This window comes from Marasmius oreades, chromosome 5 (assembly GCF_018924745.1).
Source record: "Marasmius oreades isolate 03SP1 chromosome 5, whole genome shotgun sequence".
Taxonomy (NCBI): domain Eukaryota; kingdom Fungi; phylum Basidiomycota; class Agaricomycetes; order Agaricales; family Marasmiaceae; genus Marasmius; species Marasmius oreades.
This window is the reverse complement of record NC_057327.1, coordinates 70638-87481: the sequence shown is the minus strand read 5'-3', so window position 1 is coordinate 87481 and position 16844 is coordinate 70638. Positions and strand designations below refer to the sequence as shown.

The 16844-nt window shown below is 45.0% G+C and overlaps 2 protein-coding genes across 2 annotated transcripts; both read left to right on the top strand.

Moving 5' to 3' along the window:
- Positions 1-961: 961 nt before the first annotated feature.
- E1B28_008116 (uncharacterized protein) lies at positions 962-3830 on the top strand (the record flags this gene model as incomplete). Its single annotated transcript, XM_043152902.1, has 19 exons — positions 962-1141; positions 1199-1267; positions 1324-1367; positions 1425-1528; positions 1588-1674; positions 1740-1767; positions 1830-1996; positions 2052-2112; positions 2161-2233; positions 2288-2303; positions 2413-2432; positions 2497-2676; positions 2745-2765; positions 2827-2883; positions 2967-3075; positions 3141-3241; positions 3310-3330; positions 3401-3692; positions 3754-3830. The coding sequence occupies 19 exons, from the start codon at positions 962-964 to the stop codon at positions 3828-3830; spliced, it is 1707 nt and encodes a 568-aa protein (XP_043008185.1).
- Positions 3831-5032: 1202 nt separating this feature from the next.
- E1B28_008115 (uncharacterized protein) lies at positions 5033-8309 on the top strand. Its single transcript, XM_043152901.1, has 14 exons — positions 5033-5339; positions 5428-5778; positions 5832-5905; positions 5985-6051; positions 6144-6278; positions 6326-6526; positions 6580-6617; positions 6673-6740; positions 6793-6863; positions 6922-7307; positions 7361-7503; positions 7553-7939; positions 8007-8060; positions 8120-8309. Exons 5-14 carry the CDS (start codon positions 6144-6146, stop codon positions 8260-8262), a joined length of 1626 nt encoding a protein of 541 aa, XP_043008184.1. The 5' UTR covers positions 5033-5339; positions 5428-5778; positions 5832-5905; positions 5985-6051; the 3' UTR covers positions 8263-8309.
- Positions 8310-16844: the final 8535 nt, after the last annotated feature.

Here is a 16844-nt window from a genome sequence, read left to right as displayed (position 1 = left end):
CAAAAGTCGCTTCTGAACTTCAATGTTCATGTGAAGATACCGTTTGCTTTGACTTGAATAGAATCGGAATTTCAAGCCCGGTGTTTCTAATCGGTTAACAATGTCAACCTTGACGTGATGCTCCAGGAGAGTTAGCTAATGGGCGGCGGAAGTTGGTGCGGTAATGGAAACCCTGTCTTTCCGTTATTTCCGTCAGGAAGTATGGAAGCATGTACGGAGCACGCAAAGAGTGATATGCACGGGCGGTGAGCGGTTAATTGTCGTAGTTTGGGTTAGACTCTGACTCACAAGTGGATTGAGAATTAAAAGAACACACTGTATAATTCTAACGTTCTAATCAGCCGTTCGATTGTTTAGGTGTTTACTTTCACTCACTCGAATACAGGTGTTTTTGTTGCCGTGTTCGAATTCCCCATTTCAATTTTCTGTGCCAAATTCTCTCTTTGTCGTGGGAGTGGTCGTGAGAGTCGGGGTCGTATGTTTGGGAAATGTCAAACAAAAGACAGGTCGGATGGAATGGAATTGACGATCCATCAAAGAACACAATCCGATGAACTTTCCGCAACTCCGCTGCCACGATATTATCGCTTATTCAAATCTAGGAACTAGGCGGGGTTTATACCTTGAAGACCGGTCAAAAAAACTCTCTCCGGGTTTCGCCGGTGGACTTGTTTAGCGGAAAGCTACTCTTGAAAGCTTGACCGTCGACAGAACGTTTTCTTTTGGTGAGGTTCAGACAACTGCATGGCCCGGTCTTTGGGAAATGATGCTTCAACAAAGGACAGGCCCAATGGAATGGAAACTTGGAGATCTGTCAAAGGATACAATCGGTTCATTTTGCTCCAAATACCCTAACACATTAACGGATACTTGTGTCTATACAGCCACAGATCGTAATCGACGTCTTTTTGGTCGTTAAATACACGTTAAGGTGGTATATTTTTGTTCCTTCACCTCCACCATGATTCTTTCTCGTTTGATTTCGATTCTAACAGGCGTAGCAGTTTCTGCCTTAGCCACGAAACCGGGGAAAGTCGAGTTTGAATTGCAGATCAGAAACGGTGTTGTTTCCCCAGATGGATTTCCTCGCGTTGGCGTTCTTCCAAACGATTTTCCAGGTCCAGCAATCATTGCAAACAAGGTACATATCATATATTCCGTTCTGATCCATCTGTATGTTGACTCTCTCTCTTGTCAGGGAGATCAATTCAATATCACAGTTAAAAACAATCTTTTGGACCGAACAATGACTACTGACACTACAGTCGTCAGTTGTATTTCTCCATGATGCTGATAAGCCTCATTTAATACTTTTGCCCTTAGCATTGGCACGGTCTTCACGTCAAGAAATATATTTGGGCTGACGGGTCCGTCGCGTTTCCACATCGCCCTACATATACACCTTTCTAACTCAGTCTGGGAAGAGCGGCATTTGTTTCTCAATGCCCTATCGCATCAGGTCGAGCGTACACATACACGTTTGACGGTGGAGATCAAGCGGGAACATTTTGGTATCATTCTCACCTAAGTGTGTCTCTCATCGTTGTTTGCGTTTGTGAACTGAACATCGCCCTGTTATGATTGTAGCTAGTCAATACTGCGACGGTCTACGGGGCCCGCTGGTGATCTACGATCCGAAAGATCCCCACCTGGATTTATATGACTATGATAACGGTACGCGACTTCTGAGGGCGCACGCGACGAACTGCATGAGCGCTAATTAATATCCTTGGTCGCAGCGACCACGATTATTACTCTGGCAGATTGGTATGTCTATTACTGTTCAACTCTGTGAAGTGATGAATTAAATGAACCTTCTTATCTCATAGGTATCGTACGTCGTACTTGACACCATTGCAAGATACTAGAATCTCACAACTCCGAAAGACAAACCTTACGGCGTTAATTCGTGCGCTCGTCTTTTTCTCTCGTCGAGTCATCCGGTTTTTCTCAAGACTATCTAGGACATCCGAGTCGACTCTTATAAATGGCATCGGTGAGTTTTATCCAGGTGTAGCTACTCTCCGAGTGTCTTCATAGCTTGAATTCAGGCAGGTACAAAGATGGCCCACAGATACCTCTAGCAGTTGTGAACGTTGTACAGGGAAAGCGGTCCGTTTCTCTTATATAATATTGAAGCTCCGTTGACCTGCTACCTAGTTACCGTTTCCGCTTCATCTCGATGTCATGCGATCCGTACTATAATGTTACTATCGATGGGCATGAATTGACGGTACGCTCTGTTTTACTTCCCGCCAGGCAATTTTTAATACCTTTGCCTTCTCAGATTATTGAAGTCGAAGGTACAAATACCGCTTACCATTGATTCGTTTCCGATTCATGCAGGTATATTATATTTATTTAGCTGTTCGGGTTGAGTAGTTGCTGTACTGATTGATCTTCTCCTTTTAGGTCAACGCTATTCTGCAGTCGTCAGTCTATGTTGCCTTCTGGCCCTTCACCAAACATCGTTCTCACGCCATTAGCTTTCCATAGCTGCATGCCAATAACCAGGTCGGCAACTACTGGATCAGGGCCAACCCGTCCGAGGGACCTCAAGGTTTTAAAGGAGGAATTAACTCGGCTGTGTTGAGATATCTCAGTGCCCCGGAAGAAGAACCAGCTCCGAGTGAACCCGAAATGCCGAAGATGATGTTGAGGGAGTGGGACTTGCATGTATGTATCCTTCCGTGACTACCGACTTTTTGTTTCTTTCCCGCTAACCTCCCTTCTCTTCTGTCCAGCCTCTCAAAGAAGCTAAAGTTGTGCGTATTTCGAGTCGATGGTATACGCATGATTTACATTACGGACTCCACCACTTTTTAGCCCGGTGAACCGCATTTGGATGGTGCAGATATGAACATCAACCTGGATTTTACCACAGTCAGTTTGTGTTTTAACTTTCGTCGTTTGGGTCCTTGACAGGGATTAAAGCGTTTGCTGACTGATTGTCCTTCGTGATCTAGGATCCAAGCACAAAGCTTTTCTTGACAAATGGCCACGCATACATACCTCCAGTTATACCGGTGCTCTTGCAGATCCTGCGGATTTTGAATGGACCGCCAAGCGATCTTGGTGAGCATTTAGCCTACTCTTTTGGACGTCAATTAACAAAAAAAAAAACGTTATTAAATGCACAGTAAAACTCCTACCAAAGGAAACAATCTATTACGTTCCCCTGAATAAAACCATTCAATTGTCGATGCCTATCAGGAAGAAGAAAGAGCTCTCCGGTACTCCGGTCAGTCGTTGTTAAATATTTTACACTTTTGCATGGAAACGAAAGTCAATTCCTTCTTTGTTACTTAGCACCCGATGCATTTACACGGTGTGAGTATTTGTTTGATTTTATTCTATTCTCATAGTTTCGCTCCCGCTGAATTCACTTCTGAAATTCAAGCACAATTTCACTGTCATCCGGTCCGCTGGAAACGACTCGTTTCAATGGAACAACCCAATTCAGCGGGACGTAGTTGATACCGGGTATTCGGGGGATAATGTTGTAATCCGATGGACGACGGATAATCCAGGACCTTGGTTTTTCCATTGTCATATTGATGATCATTTGGGAAGGTGTCTATGCCTATACACCCTAAAAAGAGCATTACTGACAAAGTCGAGTAGGGGAATGGCGATCATATTTGTGCCAGAGGACCTCCGAAGCATCGAGGAAGACAATACTCCAGCGCCTGGTCAGAACGTTTGCTTCTCAACCGGGAGTACCATAGCTGACTTCGTTTTCAAACTACCTAGATGAATGGAAGAGGTTGTGCCCGGATTATGGGGACCAGTGGCTGGGGAACGAGCAGGATAATATGATGACGGACTGAAGTTGGTGCATGAGAACGTGACCCTCTACATATCACACGTTATTGATATTTGTACTCCGACTTCGTTCCGAAGCTCAGCCGAAAGCTTGTGAAATTTGAATAAATTTGTCTTACCGTTTTTTGACTCTTTGTTTGAGGGGGCAAAATTTGAATCGTAGGGAATCTGAGGGGTATGGAGTATAGACAAATTACAACCTTAGGAGGTTTGCCCTGCCGCAGTCAGACACTATCCGCGGAGTTTTGATGTTGAGCGCCGAGAGGTCGAGCGCAATCGCGTGTCACGCCTGCTCCAAATCTGGCGATCTTATTCCCACATGTCTGAACCTTGCCTCTCACCGTGACCTCTTTCTTTACTTCCTCATCAATGAGGCGAACACAGAGCGTGCAAGGTGTGTATAACATTTGAATGGGAAGTTTAAACTAGATCTAAATGCAATTCTCTGTCAGATAAGCGTATCCAGTGCACTCGGCGCGAAAAGAGAATGACTCGTACTTACCGTATTTTATATCGATGGTTGCGAGTCCCAATCGATAATCAGCGACTGTAAATAAACCGGTGCGTGTCTTCCACTAATTTAAAGTTCTCATCGACTCGAAACGCTTCTTTAGCACCGCCTGTGACGTGATGACCCGCGGTATTGGTGTGAGAACTGCCAGTGGAGTACCACCTTTCTTCCCCCCCTCGTTCTCAATAACGGATCGATTTCCGTGTTCTGGGCGGTCGTATAATAACCCTCTGATTCTGAAACTTACTGCTGTGGACTCAGTACGTGTGTGACAGGAGGCATGGTTGATCCGTGGCATAGGCAATTGTCTGGCTAATTCTGTACAGAGGTTAATTGACTTCAGTGTTTTTACTAGGTTACTTGCGCTGCGGCCGTGGACAAGGGAAGAAAAGCGGGAAAAATGTCAGTCCCAGCTTGTCGCCATCAAGATGTACTCTATCGAACGCTCATATTTCACACTGGGCGGTCTAGGGTATCAATGTTTTCAACTGGCAATCACTATCAAGGCCGTTAGGATCATCAATGATCACGCACTCAGGCTGGTTTGAGCTAAGCTTACCGTTCGTTTTAGTGGTAAAGCTATGAGAACATGGGTAAGTCGATTTTTTTATCTCACATTCCGAGGCGCGATGACAAGCCTCATTTGACGTTTCTTTAGCTAAGCCATCGATACTATTAACCAAAGCTGGGATGAGTGCGGGCTCGGCACCGCCCAGAAGCAACCCACTGGCAGAGCGGTATTCACAACCTGGAAGAATACGAAGGTTCTGGTAGTGATATACGGCTTCTTCGATGGAATGAGTGCGAGAGGAGCAGATATGGGTGCTCAATGCTTGTGGGTCCCAGCCGCAGACCCTCGAAGACTGATAAGATAAGGTATATCGCACATGGTTCGGCGGCGCCTGTTAGAAGTCACAGTCACGCTGGGATCCCCCTCTCGCTTTCCCCATGTCTCAACGGCGAGCAATGCTCTTTCCTGCGTGAGTACGTTTTTGCAGCATCGGTGAGTCGATTCTGATTTCAATTCATCCTCTTACATTCACCCGGGATGTACACTGCGCACAGCGTGTGGTCCACTTACCCGAAACAAGTTTAGGTTATTTCTATTTTCCCTGCTGTCGGTGGCAGCTGGCTACCTTTCGGCAAGGGAAGGTTGAGGCCTCGGGGCTGGTAATCCGGATTATCCCAGCAGCCATGGAACTTTTTAGACTATTCCTGTTCAATGGTGCGTGTATGATATAGGCCATTCGTGGAAGAGGATATCATTGATTTCATTGATCCGGGCTCTATGCAAAATGCGTCAAACAGCGGTTTACACTGTGGGTTATGGGCGGTCTATATATTTTTCATTTTATTTTTGTCAAGGAATTGAATCGCAAATGCAGTTGAGCAAACAGCCCTAACACACCGGCTTGCTGTCAGGCGTGGATTCTTCGCAAATGGTTCGTTATCGGACGTACAGGCGAGCTCTCTATTACCCACCATTTCCACATAGGTGGTATCGATAAAGGACTGCCATGGTTCCTCATGTAAACCAATAGAGTGGTCAAAACCGCTGATCAACAGAAGGTGAGTCAACAGTTTCTCAACAGTCACCCAAGAACAGTATTTTGAAGATTGATATCACTGCCGAATCGCTGTGGTCAAGAGATTGAACAGCCTCGAAGCACGTCATTCATTAAAAAACTGTGGAGTCATGAGACCATCAGCATTGTGTACGCGCATTTCCTCAATTTCTTCAAATGCTTAATGCTTATTATCCTCCTTCGCTCTCCTTCACTCTTCCAACCTCACTACCCCTCGTAAGATGCACGCCTTCCAAGGGGCATCCAAAGTATCCATTCAAAATGCCACATTCACCGAGATCGCTGGACATCAAACAATAAATCACTACACAACCGTTCGGGATACCAATGAGAGAAAACCTACGATCTACGACGAGGTGTGTAGTCCGAGTTTCGCAGGTACTAGTACTCACCGGCATTGTAGTTCAAGCAAATCAAGATTGGAGACGTGTACATTGTCCGGGATATCCATCACGACGAGTTTCCTCGATGGAAGTACGATCGGATAAGATTGCGCCAGGACCCGGCGAGACCAAACGCAGTGAGGACGATATCTGTTGCCGAGATAGATGGTAAACAGGGGAGGTTTACGGTCCTGTCTTACACTGGATCCGGAGCAGCGGAGGTGGGAGCCGACGTTCGTTCATTGATTTGCGACTGAGAACATCTTCCTGTCAGGTATGGGAGGAGGACTTCCGACACGTTTTTCGAGGCCGGTGAGTCGATCGTTGCGGGCCAAACGCTACTGGGGACTTACCTGAATATTGACAGAGACGCGAAGAACATTCAACTCTTTGGTATCAATCGGTCGATTTTCCCCATGTTGCTCTTTCACAACGGTTCGTATATCTTCCGTATTTGGTGAATTCTGTAGCTGAGGATTCTACTCAGAGCTTTTGCCTCTCAGTCATACGTGGGATCAGCTCCATGTGTTAGGACAAGCATACTTCCATTCACTGGCAGTAAGTAGCAAGTGTTCAATCACGTCCTTAGAATCAAACCAACTAATGCTGTGCACAGGAGAGTTTGGGATGTCATAGAAGTGAGCTGTGGATAGACTACAAACAAGGGGCTTTGATTCGTGGAGTCGAGGGGCCCAACTGCTCTCTCAACTCTTGGATCTTCTCTGGTGTCAAGACCTCGTCTTCAAGCGTCGAGCTTCTCCAAGCGGATGTACTCTGGCGCTACTTATCTCGAGTCGCGTTGGAATGCGAATTCGACGGAGATGTTATCTATTTGTTCGAGATACATCCTCGCAAGTACGATCATTGCGTTGATTTCAACCCAAATCAACCAATCATTTTTTCGACTTCCGAAGGTTCCACCATTGCGGTCGGAAGTGCAGTCTGGTTATGTTCTAGGAACTGCCTTGGCTCTAGGGCGGTGATGGCGAACGGGAAAACAAGGTGGGTGTTCCCGAGGCTAAGAAGATCATCGAGTCTTGACAGATTCATTATAGATTTACCCTCGTTAATGACAGTGATGATTCAATTTTGTTCTTGAACACCAGTACGTTAGACAGTGTTAATGCTTGGCTCTCGCAAGCTTCTAGTGTTTTCCATGCACTTGGTACCTCATTGGACCAAGACCTATCCAAATACAGTGAGTATTTTACTTTTTGGGTGATTTCCGTTGAATCTGATTTCCTTAGAAACCATCGTGCCGGACATTCGATTGATAGGATCGATTGATGACTCTGAGGTGGCACGGGCACGGCGCTCAGCAACCTCTTTCCCCATTTACTTTTTCGTTCCCCCATCCCATCTTCCAGCACATCATTTCTGGTCTCACGACGAACATGGGCGAACCCGCATTTCGAGCAAGGAGTGCAAGTACCTTGGCCTTCCCACCAAGCTACGAATGAATGTGCACTCTCCTGACCAATTTTCCTGGCCAACCAAGACATATAAAGACCTCCATAGATGGCAGGTGCTTCGAGGATTCGACCCGATCACCACCGAATTCGCTAAGCACCTAGGTCATCTCACTTTCGAAGTCTTACACCGGAAATCAAGTCCATTTGAAGAAGTTGGTGAAGGTGACAATGGCCCATATCTACGTTCTTCATCTGCTTCTAATATTCTTGTTGCTCTGCATTACTTCAGATGACCAGGAAGATCTATCACTAGATCAGCTATTTTATGACATTGAGTCCGAAGGTGGGCACTCACGCTTTCTCGGTTCCTTCATTTTTGTAAATCATTTTTTGTTGATCAAGGCCTGTCAGCTTCAATAGAGGCTGACCAACTTTCCGACCTGTCGACTACTAGTAGGGGTCATGGGCTCGTCTGGATTCTTACAGCTTTCTTGCCAACGTTATTCTCATATCTCACTACATGGGTCAAAGTCATCACACAGTAGCACGCTTTTGCTGCGTTATTCAACACGTACCATCAGCAAAAATACACAGGTATCATATACATATATGGGCTTTCACAGCCATACATGGGTGTATATAAACTTTCAATGTATTACGTACGTATATGAATGATTAAAAGAACATGATCCTATATAAACTGATATGAATTTCATGGCGTAATATGAGAGAATATGAACAAGCTTAGAAAAAGAAGAAAAAAAAGAGGTACGGTAAAGCTACATCACTACATCAGAGAAAACCTACTTCACTAAGTAGTATGAATTAGTACTAATTCATACTAATTTAAAACTAATTGGAACTAATTGAATACTAATTGGTATTAATTCGTACTTGTTCCTGTGAAACTGTCACAAACTCACTGTACTCCAAGTACTCTGCCATAGTACCCTGCATGTGGTCATGGCCCTTTCCATGGATATACTTGATTGTCTCGATTCCCGTGGTCATCCCTCGTTGACTCCTTAAAGCTCCTTACTGTCGACCATCCTGTCTGACCTGCAATCGCTGTTGTACGTCAAAATTACACGTGCCTTTAATCTCCGTTAGAGTATATAGTTACTAAATACGTACACTCACACCTCAGTGTCAAACCACCACTGAGGTTATACATTCCTTTTAGCCACTCTCTCGCACTCTGGAGCTCCGACGGACTCCGACGTTTTCCTGTTCTTACACGCTATTCAACACTGCACATCACAGGTTATGGGCCCCGGCAACGAAACCGTGTCGTCCTCGACAGCTTTGAAACTGGTACAGAAACTACCTACCCTACAGGAGGGAAGTGCGAACTGGTCAGACTACAAGTCCAGAGTCGTTGACCACGCCATGTCCAAAGGACTCAAACGGCACCTGTTCGGGACCGCACGGAAGCCGGAAAAATTAGTGTTACAACAAGATGGGAAGTGGTACAAAGAAGGATCGTTGCTACTACCGGTAGAAGAAGCGGCAGTAGAGAAGAATGAGGATGCATGGGATGAGTACGACCAGAAGGAGGCTCAGACCCGAGAATTCATTTATCAAACCATTCCGAAATCACTCTTCATATGGGTCTGAGATTTACCGACGGCATGCGACGTTTGGAAGAAGCTTATAGATGTCAACGAAAATCGTGGATCGCTTATAGCGGCCGATTTATTGACAAAACTTCAAAACATGCAATTATCGGAAGGTGGAAACCTCCGGAATCACATTACAGAGATGAAGGAACTCCGAGAAAAGTTGGCCGAAATGGGACACCCTGTTGACGACCTTATGTTTACATCTAACATCACTCGTTCCCTATCATCGTCTGCCATGTACAAACCCATACTCACCTCGATCTCCATCATAGCCCGAAACAGCAGTCAACCAGTTGATATTGAAGTACTTTTGTCAAGTCTCGAAAGTGAGTATGACCAATCGCTAATGCAGGCAGTGTTACATCCATGCCGGACCGATCCGGATCGACTGGTCAAAATCACTTACTCCACTTACCTTAATCTCCGTACTACCTATTAAAGCCTAGACTATCGGCTTGGGAGTCAGCGGTCCGAATACGGATCCGACTACTGGATCCGTCTCGGACCTTGTACATTTCTATCCTATATAAGATGTACGACTTAGTAGTTACATTCTTTAGAATTAAACTCGACTCTGGTTTCCCAGTGACCTGGTCTAAGGCAGTTCGACTCAGGGAGCCGTTGTCCAATAACTTCGGCTACTGTCAAGACTCCGTCATTCTCTTCAACCTCCTTCACTCTCCTCGTCGCTCTCCGACACACTCCGATCAACTCCGTTTCTTTCCTCTCCTCATCTTAGATCATTCCTCTTTAGTATATCCTTCAGTACATATCTTATATCTTATCTTATCGTTTCCCCCTTCGGTTCCATTCGGTTCCGAGTCATTCCGCACGTCCTTAACAGGCAGAGGAGAAGAAGTCGCAGGAGGCCCTTGTAGCTTCCTTTAATAAAGCTCGCGGATCCGACAGAAACCGAAAAGGGAACCGTAGCGGAAAAAGCGGAAAAGGTGGAGGTAGTGGAAATCCCCACAAGGATACCACTTGCCACAATTGTAACAAGAAGGGTCACATCAAGACTGATTGTTATGCCGAAGGAGGAGGTAAGGCAGATAGTGCGCCTGCCTGGTTTAAGGCATTGCCGAAAGAGAAGCAGAAAGTTGCAAAGGGTGCTAACGTAGCCGAAAATGAGGAAAAGTCCGATGGAGTTGCGCTCTTAGCTACTAGTTCTGTGGACTATGCAGCGTCCGAACACCGGATCATGTCAGATTTCTGAAGTGAACATACAGCCAACGCGGCTACCTGCACGGACTCCGATAAAATTATAGATTGTGGAGCAAGCAGCCATTTTACCCCAGATCGCGATAGTATAAGTGATTATGTCGAAATTCCTCTGGAGCCTATTACGGCCGCCGACCGACGATCTTTTAATGCCATTGGCAAAGGGAATATGCAAGTTTACTTTCCGATGGGACCCGGGAAAAGTCCGATGAAAGTTACGCTGAAGAACATCTATTATTGTCCACAAATGGTCTACACTCTTATTTCTGTCAGCAGCATGGACTGAGCCGGATGCAAACTTACAATCCACGACGGTACATGCATTATTCAAACATCTGATGGAAAAATCGTCGGCCGAATTCCCCGGATCCGAAATCTCTATTGTATCACAGATCATCATGCTCACGCTGCCGAATCATCTACTCCGGACATTACTCTAAGTCGTATGGAAGCACATCGGATTCTTGCCCATGTCAACTATGATGACATTGACTACATGATCAAACACGAAATGATCACCAGAATCCGAATTGATCCAAAGTCACCTCGAGAATTTTACGAAGACTGTGTCAAAGCGAAAATTTTTGTCTACAGAATTTGACAACTATCTTGTGTCTAAAGGAACCATTCGTCATTTGACAGCCCATGATTCGCTGCAATCCAATGGCGGATCCGAACGGATTAACCGGACAACACTGGACATGGCTCGCACACTGTTGATACGTGCCAAGTTATCCAGGAACTTGTGGGCCGAAGCAATTAACCATGCTTTTTGGGTTAAAGATTGACTTCGTCATAGAGGACTGAAGAATGATCAAACTCCACTGGAAGCCGGAACCGGATTAAAACTGGACATCGCAAAGGTACCAGAATGGGGACGGAAAGTGTGGGTGAAGGACTTAGAAGCCGGAAAGCTAGACTCAAGGGCAAAGGAAGGCAGGTTTGTTGGTTACGACCAAGCAACCAAAGGGTACAGAATTTACTGGCCCGAAAAGCGGAAAGTTTCGGTCGAATGGGATGTAGCCTTCAACAAAGACGAACAATTCGAACCTGGAACTGCTCACATTGAGGGGGAGACAGACTTACCTGATTTTCCAACCCCTAGGAAATTTTCCGAGTCCAATCCGAGCATTTCCGGTATGCCACAAGTCCCTGCCACTATTCCACCACCATTGCCACAAATCCCGGACGATCCACCACCACCAACACTGCCGAGAACTCCGGAACCCGAACCGGAACACCCTCCGGAAGCTCCAGAACCCGAAATAAATCGCCGTCCTGTAAGAACAACAGCTGCAAAACCCGGACCTGGTGGTTGGAGAATGATGAACAACATGAATGTGAAGGCTCATTATATCAAACCCTGAAAGGACGCCGCGTTCGCTGGATTTGTAGACGAGGAGGAAAGATTAGAACCAGGGGGAGTCCTGTTCAATCTAGAGGAATTAATCGCGGAAGCAATGGTCACCATAGAAGACGAACCAAGTGTAGAGGAAGCATTGATCGGACCCGAAGCGGAACTCTGGAGACCAGCCTTTCAAGCCGAATACGATCAGATCAAAAAGATGGAAACCTGGGATCTAGTAGAGTTACCCAAAGGTGTCAATCTCGTTGGATCTAGATGCGTCCTCCGGAGAAAATGGGATTCTGAAGGAAAAGTTGCCAAGTACAAGGTGAGAGCAGTAGCAAAGGGTTTTATGCAGAAATTTGGCGTAGACTACACAGATACGTTCGCTCCGACGGTGCGTCTGGCGACGATCCATACACTCCTTGCAGTAGCCGCAAGTCTTGGAGCCGAAATTGACCATGGAGATGTCAAAAACGCCTATCTCTATGGTACACTGCCACCAGACCAGAAATTCTACATGGAACTTCCTCCATACTACTCCGAATTTAAATCCATTCCAACCCACCTTCACGGAAAGCGAATAGTATGCTGACTTAAGAAATCCTTATATGGTACAAAGCAGGGAGCACATGAGTGGACCCGAGCGAAGGAGGAGAAAATTTGTGGAACCATGCAGTACACCAAATGTCATGCGGTAATGGGCGAAGTATACCACTCAAGAGTCAACCTAATATCAGAGCTACGGGAGTAGCACCAACACCAAATCAACCCAAAAACTAGTAAACCTCTGTGTAAAGTCTATCAATAACTCTACACACCAGGAAAGATTGCAAGGGTGGACTGCTTGGCAAAGGTTACGCACAAGATCACAGTCTCAATATCGTATGGAGCTCTTATGAAATCAATGTGTAACTGCAAGTGTAAAACACCACAGCTACGGGAATTCTAGAGTTTGTAGGGGCTCTGTTTATTGTCCAGTGGACTAAGTGGGACTATGAATTTCGTCTACGGTAAGACTAATTCGAACGATTGGAGACTATTGCCCTCGACGGACACGAAAACTAAGTCCTCGGCGGACACGAACGCTAAGACCCTCGACGGATCACGAAACAGTAATCAAGACCTCAGCAGCCTACGGACGGATAGTTCTCTAGTTTTGACCTCGACGGTCTCGTATAGTTCAAATCAAGTCTTATCGTTTCACTGCACAAAGACAGGGCAAATCTCTCTATTGGTGTCAAGAGCAGTTACTCACGGGCAACCCACTCAGGACTTTCCTATGCACGGGTAGTACTTTTTTATCTACGGATACATGAGCTGCTTTTATACTACTTCTACACTAGCTTTGTAATCCTATCTCTACTTGTTTCATCTCTAAAAATAATGCACCGTAGCTACGAATCCATGTGGAATCTTATCGCTAGGGACTGCTACATGTGCAGAATCTTGTCTACGGAGCTTTTCCATATTCAAATCATATGTTTTGGACCAATCTGGACCGTTCTTCATTCTTGTTTCAGCATGTAGAATGGACCTACATAGGCGTACCATATGGTATTTCCTGCCTACGGACCTTATCCTGCATTTCGACGTTATCAAATCATATGGACTTTGTGTGTCCAAGTAGTTCCAGCATATGGATCCAGAGTTCCTAACCGCCGTAGCACATGAACAGTGTGGACTCCGAGATCTGTTGTTCATTCCTGCCTGGTTCCTAGGTACTCTATCTGTGATCTGGGATCTGTATCATGTCTTTTTGTCTTTTCCTCAAATCGGGACTTGATCTACGGTCATATCAAATTTCTCCTAGTCTGTGTGGTCCTATGTCTGATTTCTTGTCAACTAAATCCCCTGTAGAAGTAGGTACTCCTAGTATGAAGGTCTTTTGACTCCATTAAGTTCTGCTACGAACAGTTCTGTGAAGACTACAAGTCTTCTAATAGTACAATCCCTTGATATGCCAGTGCATAGTAGAATGTAGAGAGTAGAACTCGGTGAATTACCGCTTAAGTCCTCTGCTCATAGTGTTCTACAGGTTTCGAACGGTCATACAGTTTTCTGACACGATCTACGGCTCTCTAACTGGTCTAGCTGCGCCTACGGCACATTCTACTAGCGGCACTAGCTTTAACTAGCAATTCGGGCTCACTCTAGTTCTTAATACGATAAATATCGCTTCGTAGCACTGTTTAAAGTGCAAAAAGAACCGTGTAGCATAGTCAACTAAGTCGCATTAGCGGATGAAGCCGTTTACTACAAATTTGATGGTACAGTTTGGAGCATTATAGCCAGCGCTACGGATGACTTCGTTTTCATCACGGACTCCAAAGAAACTAATGCACCTGCAAAGAAACAAGTCGGCAAGCACTTTGAACTTGTTGATCTTGGTGCGTTTAATTGGTTTCTAGGAATGAGCTCATCCCGGAACTGAGAAACCCGAAAAATCTACCTAGACCAACATGTGTACATTGACCAAATTGTAATGTGTATGGATCTACAGGACGCTCGGACCGCAGATACTCCGATGGAACCCGGAATTGACCTTAGTCTCGAATCTCCTGCCGTATCACCGCATCCATTAAACTCCGACGAAAAATCCCTTTATCGTGAAGCAATTGGCTCACTGATGTATGCAAGTATCATGACTCACTGAAACGAACTGTTCAACCTTAGAACCACTGCACCCAACTAGTGGGGTTTTAAGGCTTACGTGGCAAGCTAAACGATAGGGACCGCCGAGGCAACAAGATTTACTCGATGGTAAACACTTGCTGGAGAATACTGGGAGGGAGTTTGGAAGCGCTTGTAGCACACTGGAAAGGATACTGGGGCTGAGGACACTGGAATATTTGGGGGAACACTTGGGAACACTGAGGAGAGAGAGAGAAAAGCAGAAAGCACAAGAGACAAAACACAAATGGAGAGTTTAAAATTACAAGGCTGGGGAAAAAGCTAGATACATGGTGGGTTTATATACTACTGAGCTATCTACATGGGGATAAGACTTAGCCAATAGGAAATAAGATGGAATAACCATGGAATGACTGGGAATGACTGGAATGGCTGGGAATGACTGGAATGACTGTGAATAACTGGAATGACTGTGAATAACTGGAATGACTGTGAATAACTGGAATGACTGTGAATAACTGGAATGACTGTGAATAACTGGAATGACTGTGAATAACTGGAATGACTGTGAATAACTGGAATGACTGTGAATAACTGGAATGACTGTGAATAACTGGAATGACTGTGAATAACTGGAATGACTGTGAATAACCAAATGTCAAGGTTTCTAGAATGGCAAGGATGTCCAGGATGCCCAAAAATCGATTTCTGGGGATTATTTGCAGCTGGACATGCCCTGGAAAGTGAACGATTCGTGACACTTGCCCGGATATCACATTCACTGTTAATACCCTTTCTCAATTTCTTGAATCTCCCTGAACAACTCACCTAAACACCGTTAAACGTGTATTCCGTTATTTGAAAGGAACTCGGGACGTTAAGCTCGAACTCAGAGGAGACAAATTATACCTGTCCGGATACTCGGATGCCGATTGGGCGTCGCACACGCACTGCCATTCAATCTCAGGATTCGCATTTTTTATCGGATCCAGAGCGGTCTCCTGGAGTACGAAAAAGCAACCTATCATTACGCTTTCCAGCACGGAATCCGAATACGTCGCGTTAACTCATGCCGGCAAAGAAGCAATTTGGCTCAACAAGTTGTTATCTGAGCTAAGACCAATTTTACCAAACGCCGACAGCAGATCCAACGCAATGGACTTATACTGCAATAATCAAGGTGCTATTCATTTATCAAAGGACTCTACATTTCATGCATGCACAAAGCACATAGACGTTCATTTCCACTGGATCCGACAAACAGTTTCACAAGGACAAATTTCTTTATCTTATGTTCCGACCGACTTAATGATTGCAGATACATTTACGAAGTCCCTGTCTTGGGCTAAATTCGTATGCTTCGCATCCATGCTCGGACTTACTTTTGATTAGTGTTCATTTTGAGGGGGAGTGTTGTTGAAACGAACGGTTTACCCTAGAACCACTGCACTCAACAAGTGAGGTTTTAAGTCTTATGCGGCGAGCAGAACGAACTGACACAACACAAAGGGGAGATTGAAAAGCAAAATGGATGCTAAAAGAACTTACAGACAGGCAAGGCTTATTAGTACTTAGTAGTACTAATAAAAAGGACTTTAAAATATAGAGACTGGCAGGGGACTGAAAGTACAAGAATATAGGTAATATTCAAGGACTTTGAAGGAAGCTAGTGAAGCTTGGGATACTAATAGCAGGAGCAAGAGCACTTAAGGCACACAGAGGAGCTGAAGATAGCAAGTAGAAAGACTACAATTGCAGAGAGAGAGAGGAAAAAGTACAACAAGGTACAAAAGATACAAAATAATAAGGCTAACCAGTGGGGACAACTTGAACGGCTTTTTATACAGAAAATAATAGGTTTCTATGGAATATTCTATATAACTATGGCTGTGACTAGCACTGCAACAACTGTATAAAGGGCTATGTAGTTACTGCTAGAGGCTATGTACAGAGCATAATGACTATTTAATGGTGGAGCAATTCCGAAGAAAGTCCGGAGTTCTCGGGGACTTTGGCGGGAATACTGGGGATTCCGGGGATTTTTAGTGACGTAGTGTAGGTACTGCTGTTCTAGAAATTGTGGAGCTAACATGTGATGAAAGGAAAAGGAGATTGCGGTATTGTATTTTATGCGGGTTTATGTTCGATTCGTGACAGTTGTACGTCAAAATTACACGTGCCTTTAATCTCCATTAGAGTATATAGTTACTAAATACGTACACTCACACCTCAGTGTCAAACCACCACTGAGGTTATACATTCCTTTTAGGTATTCCCTATTATCGTAGTGTCAAACCACCACTGAGGT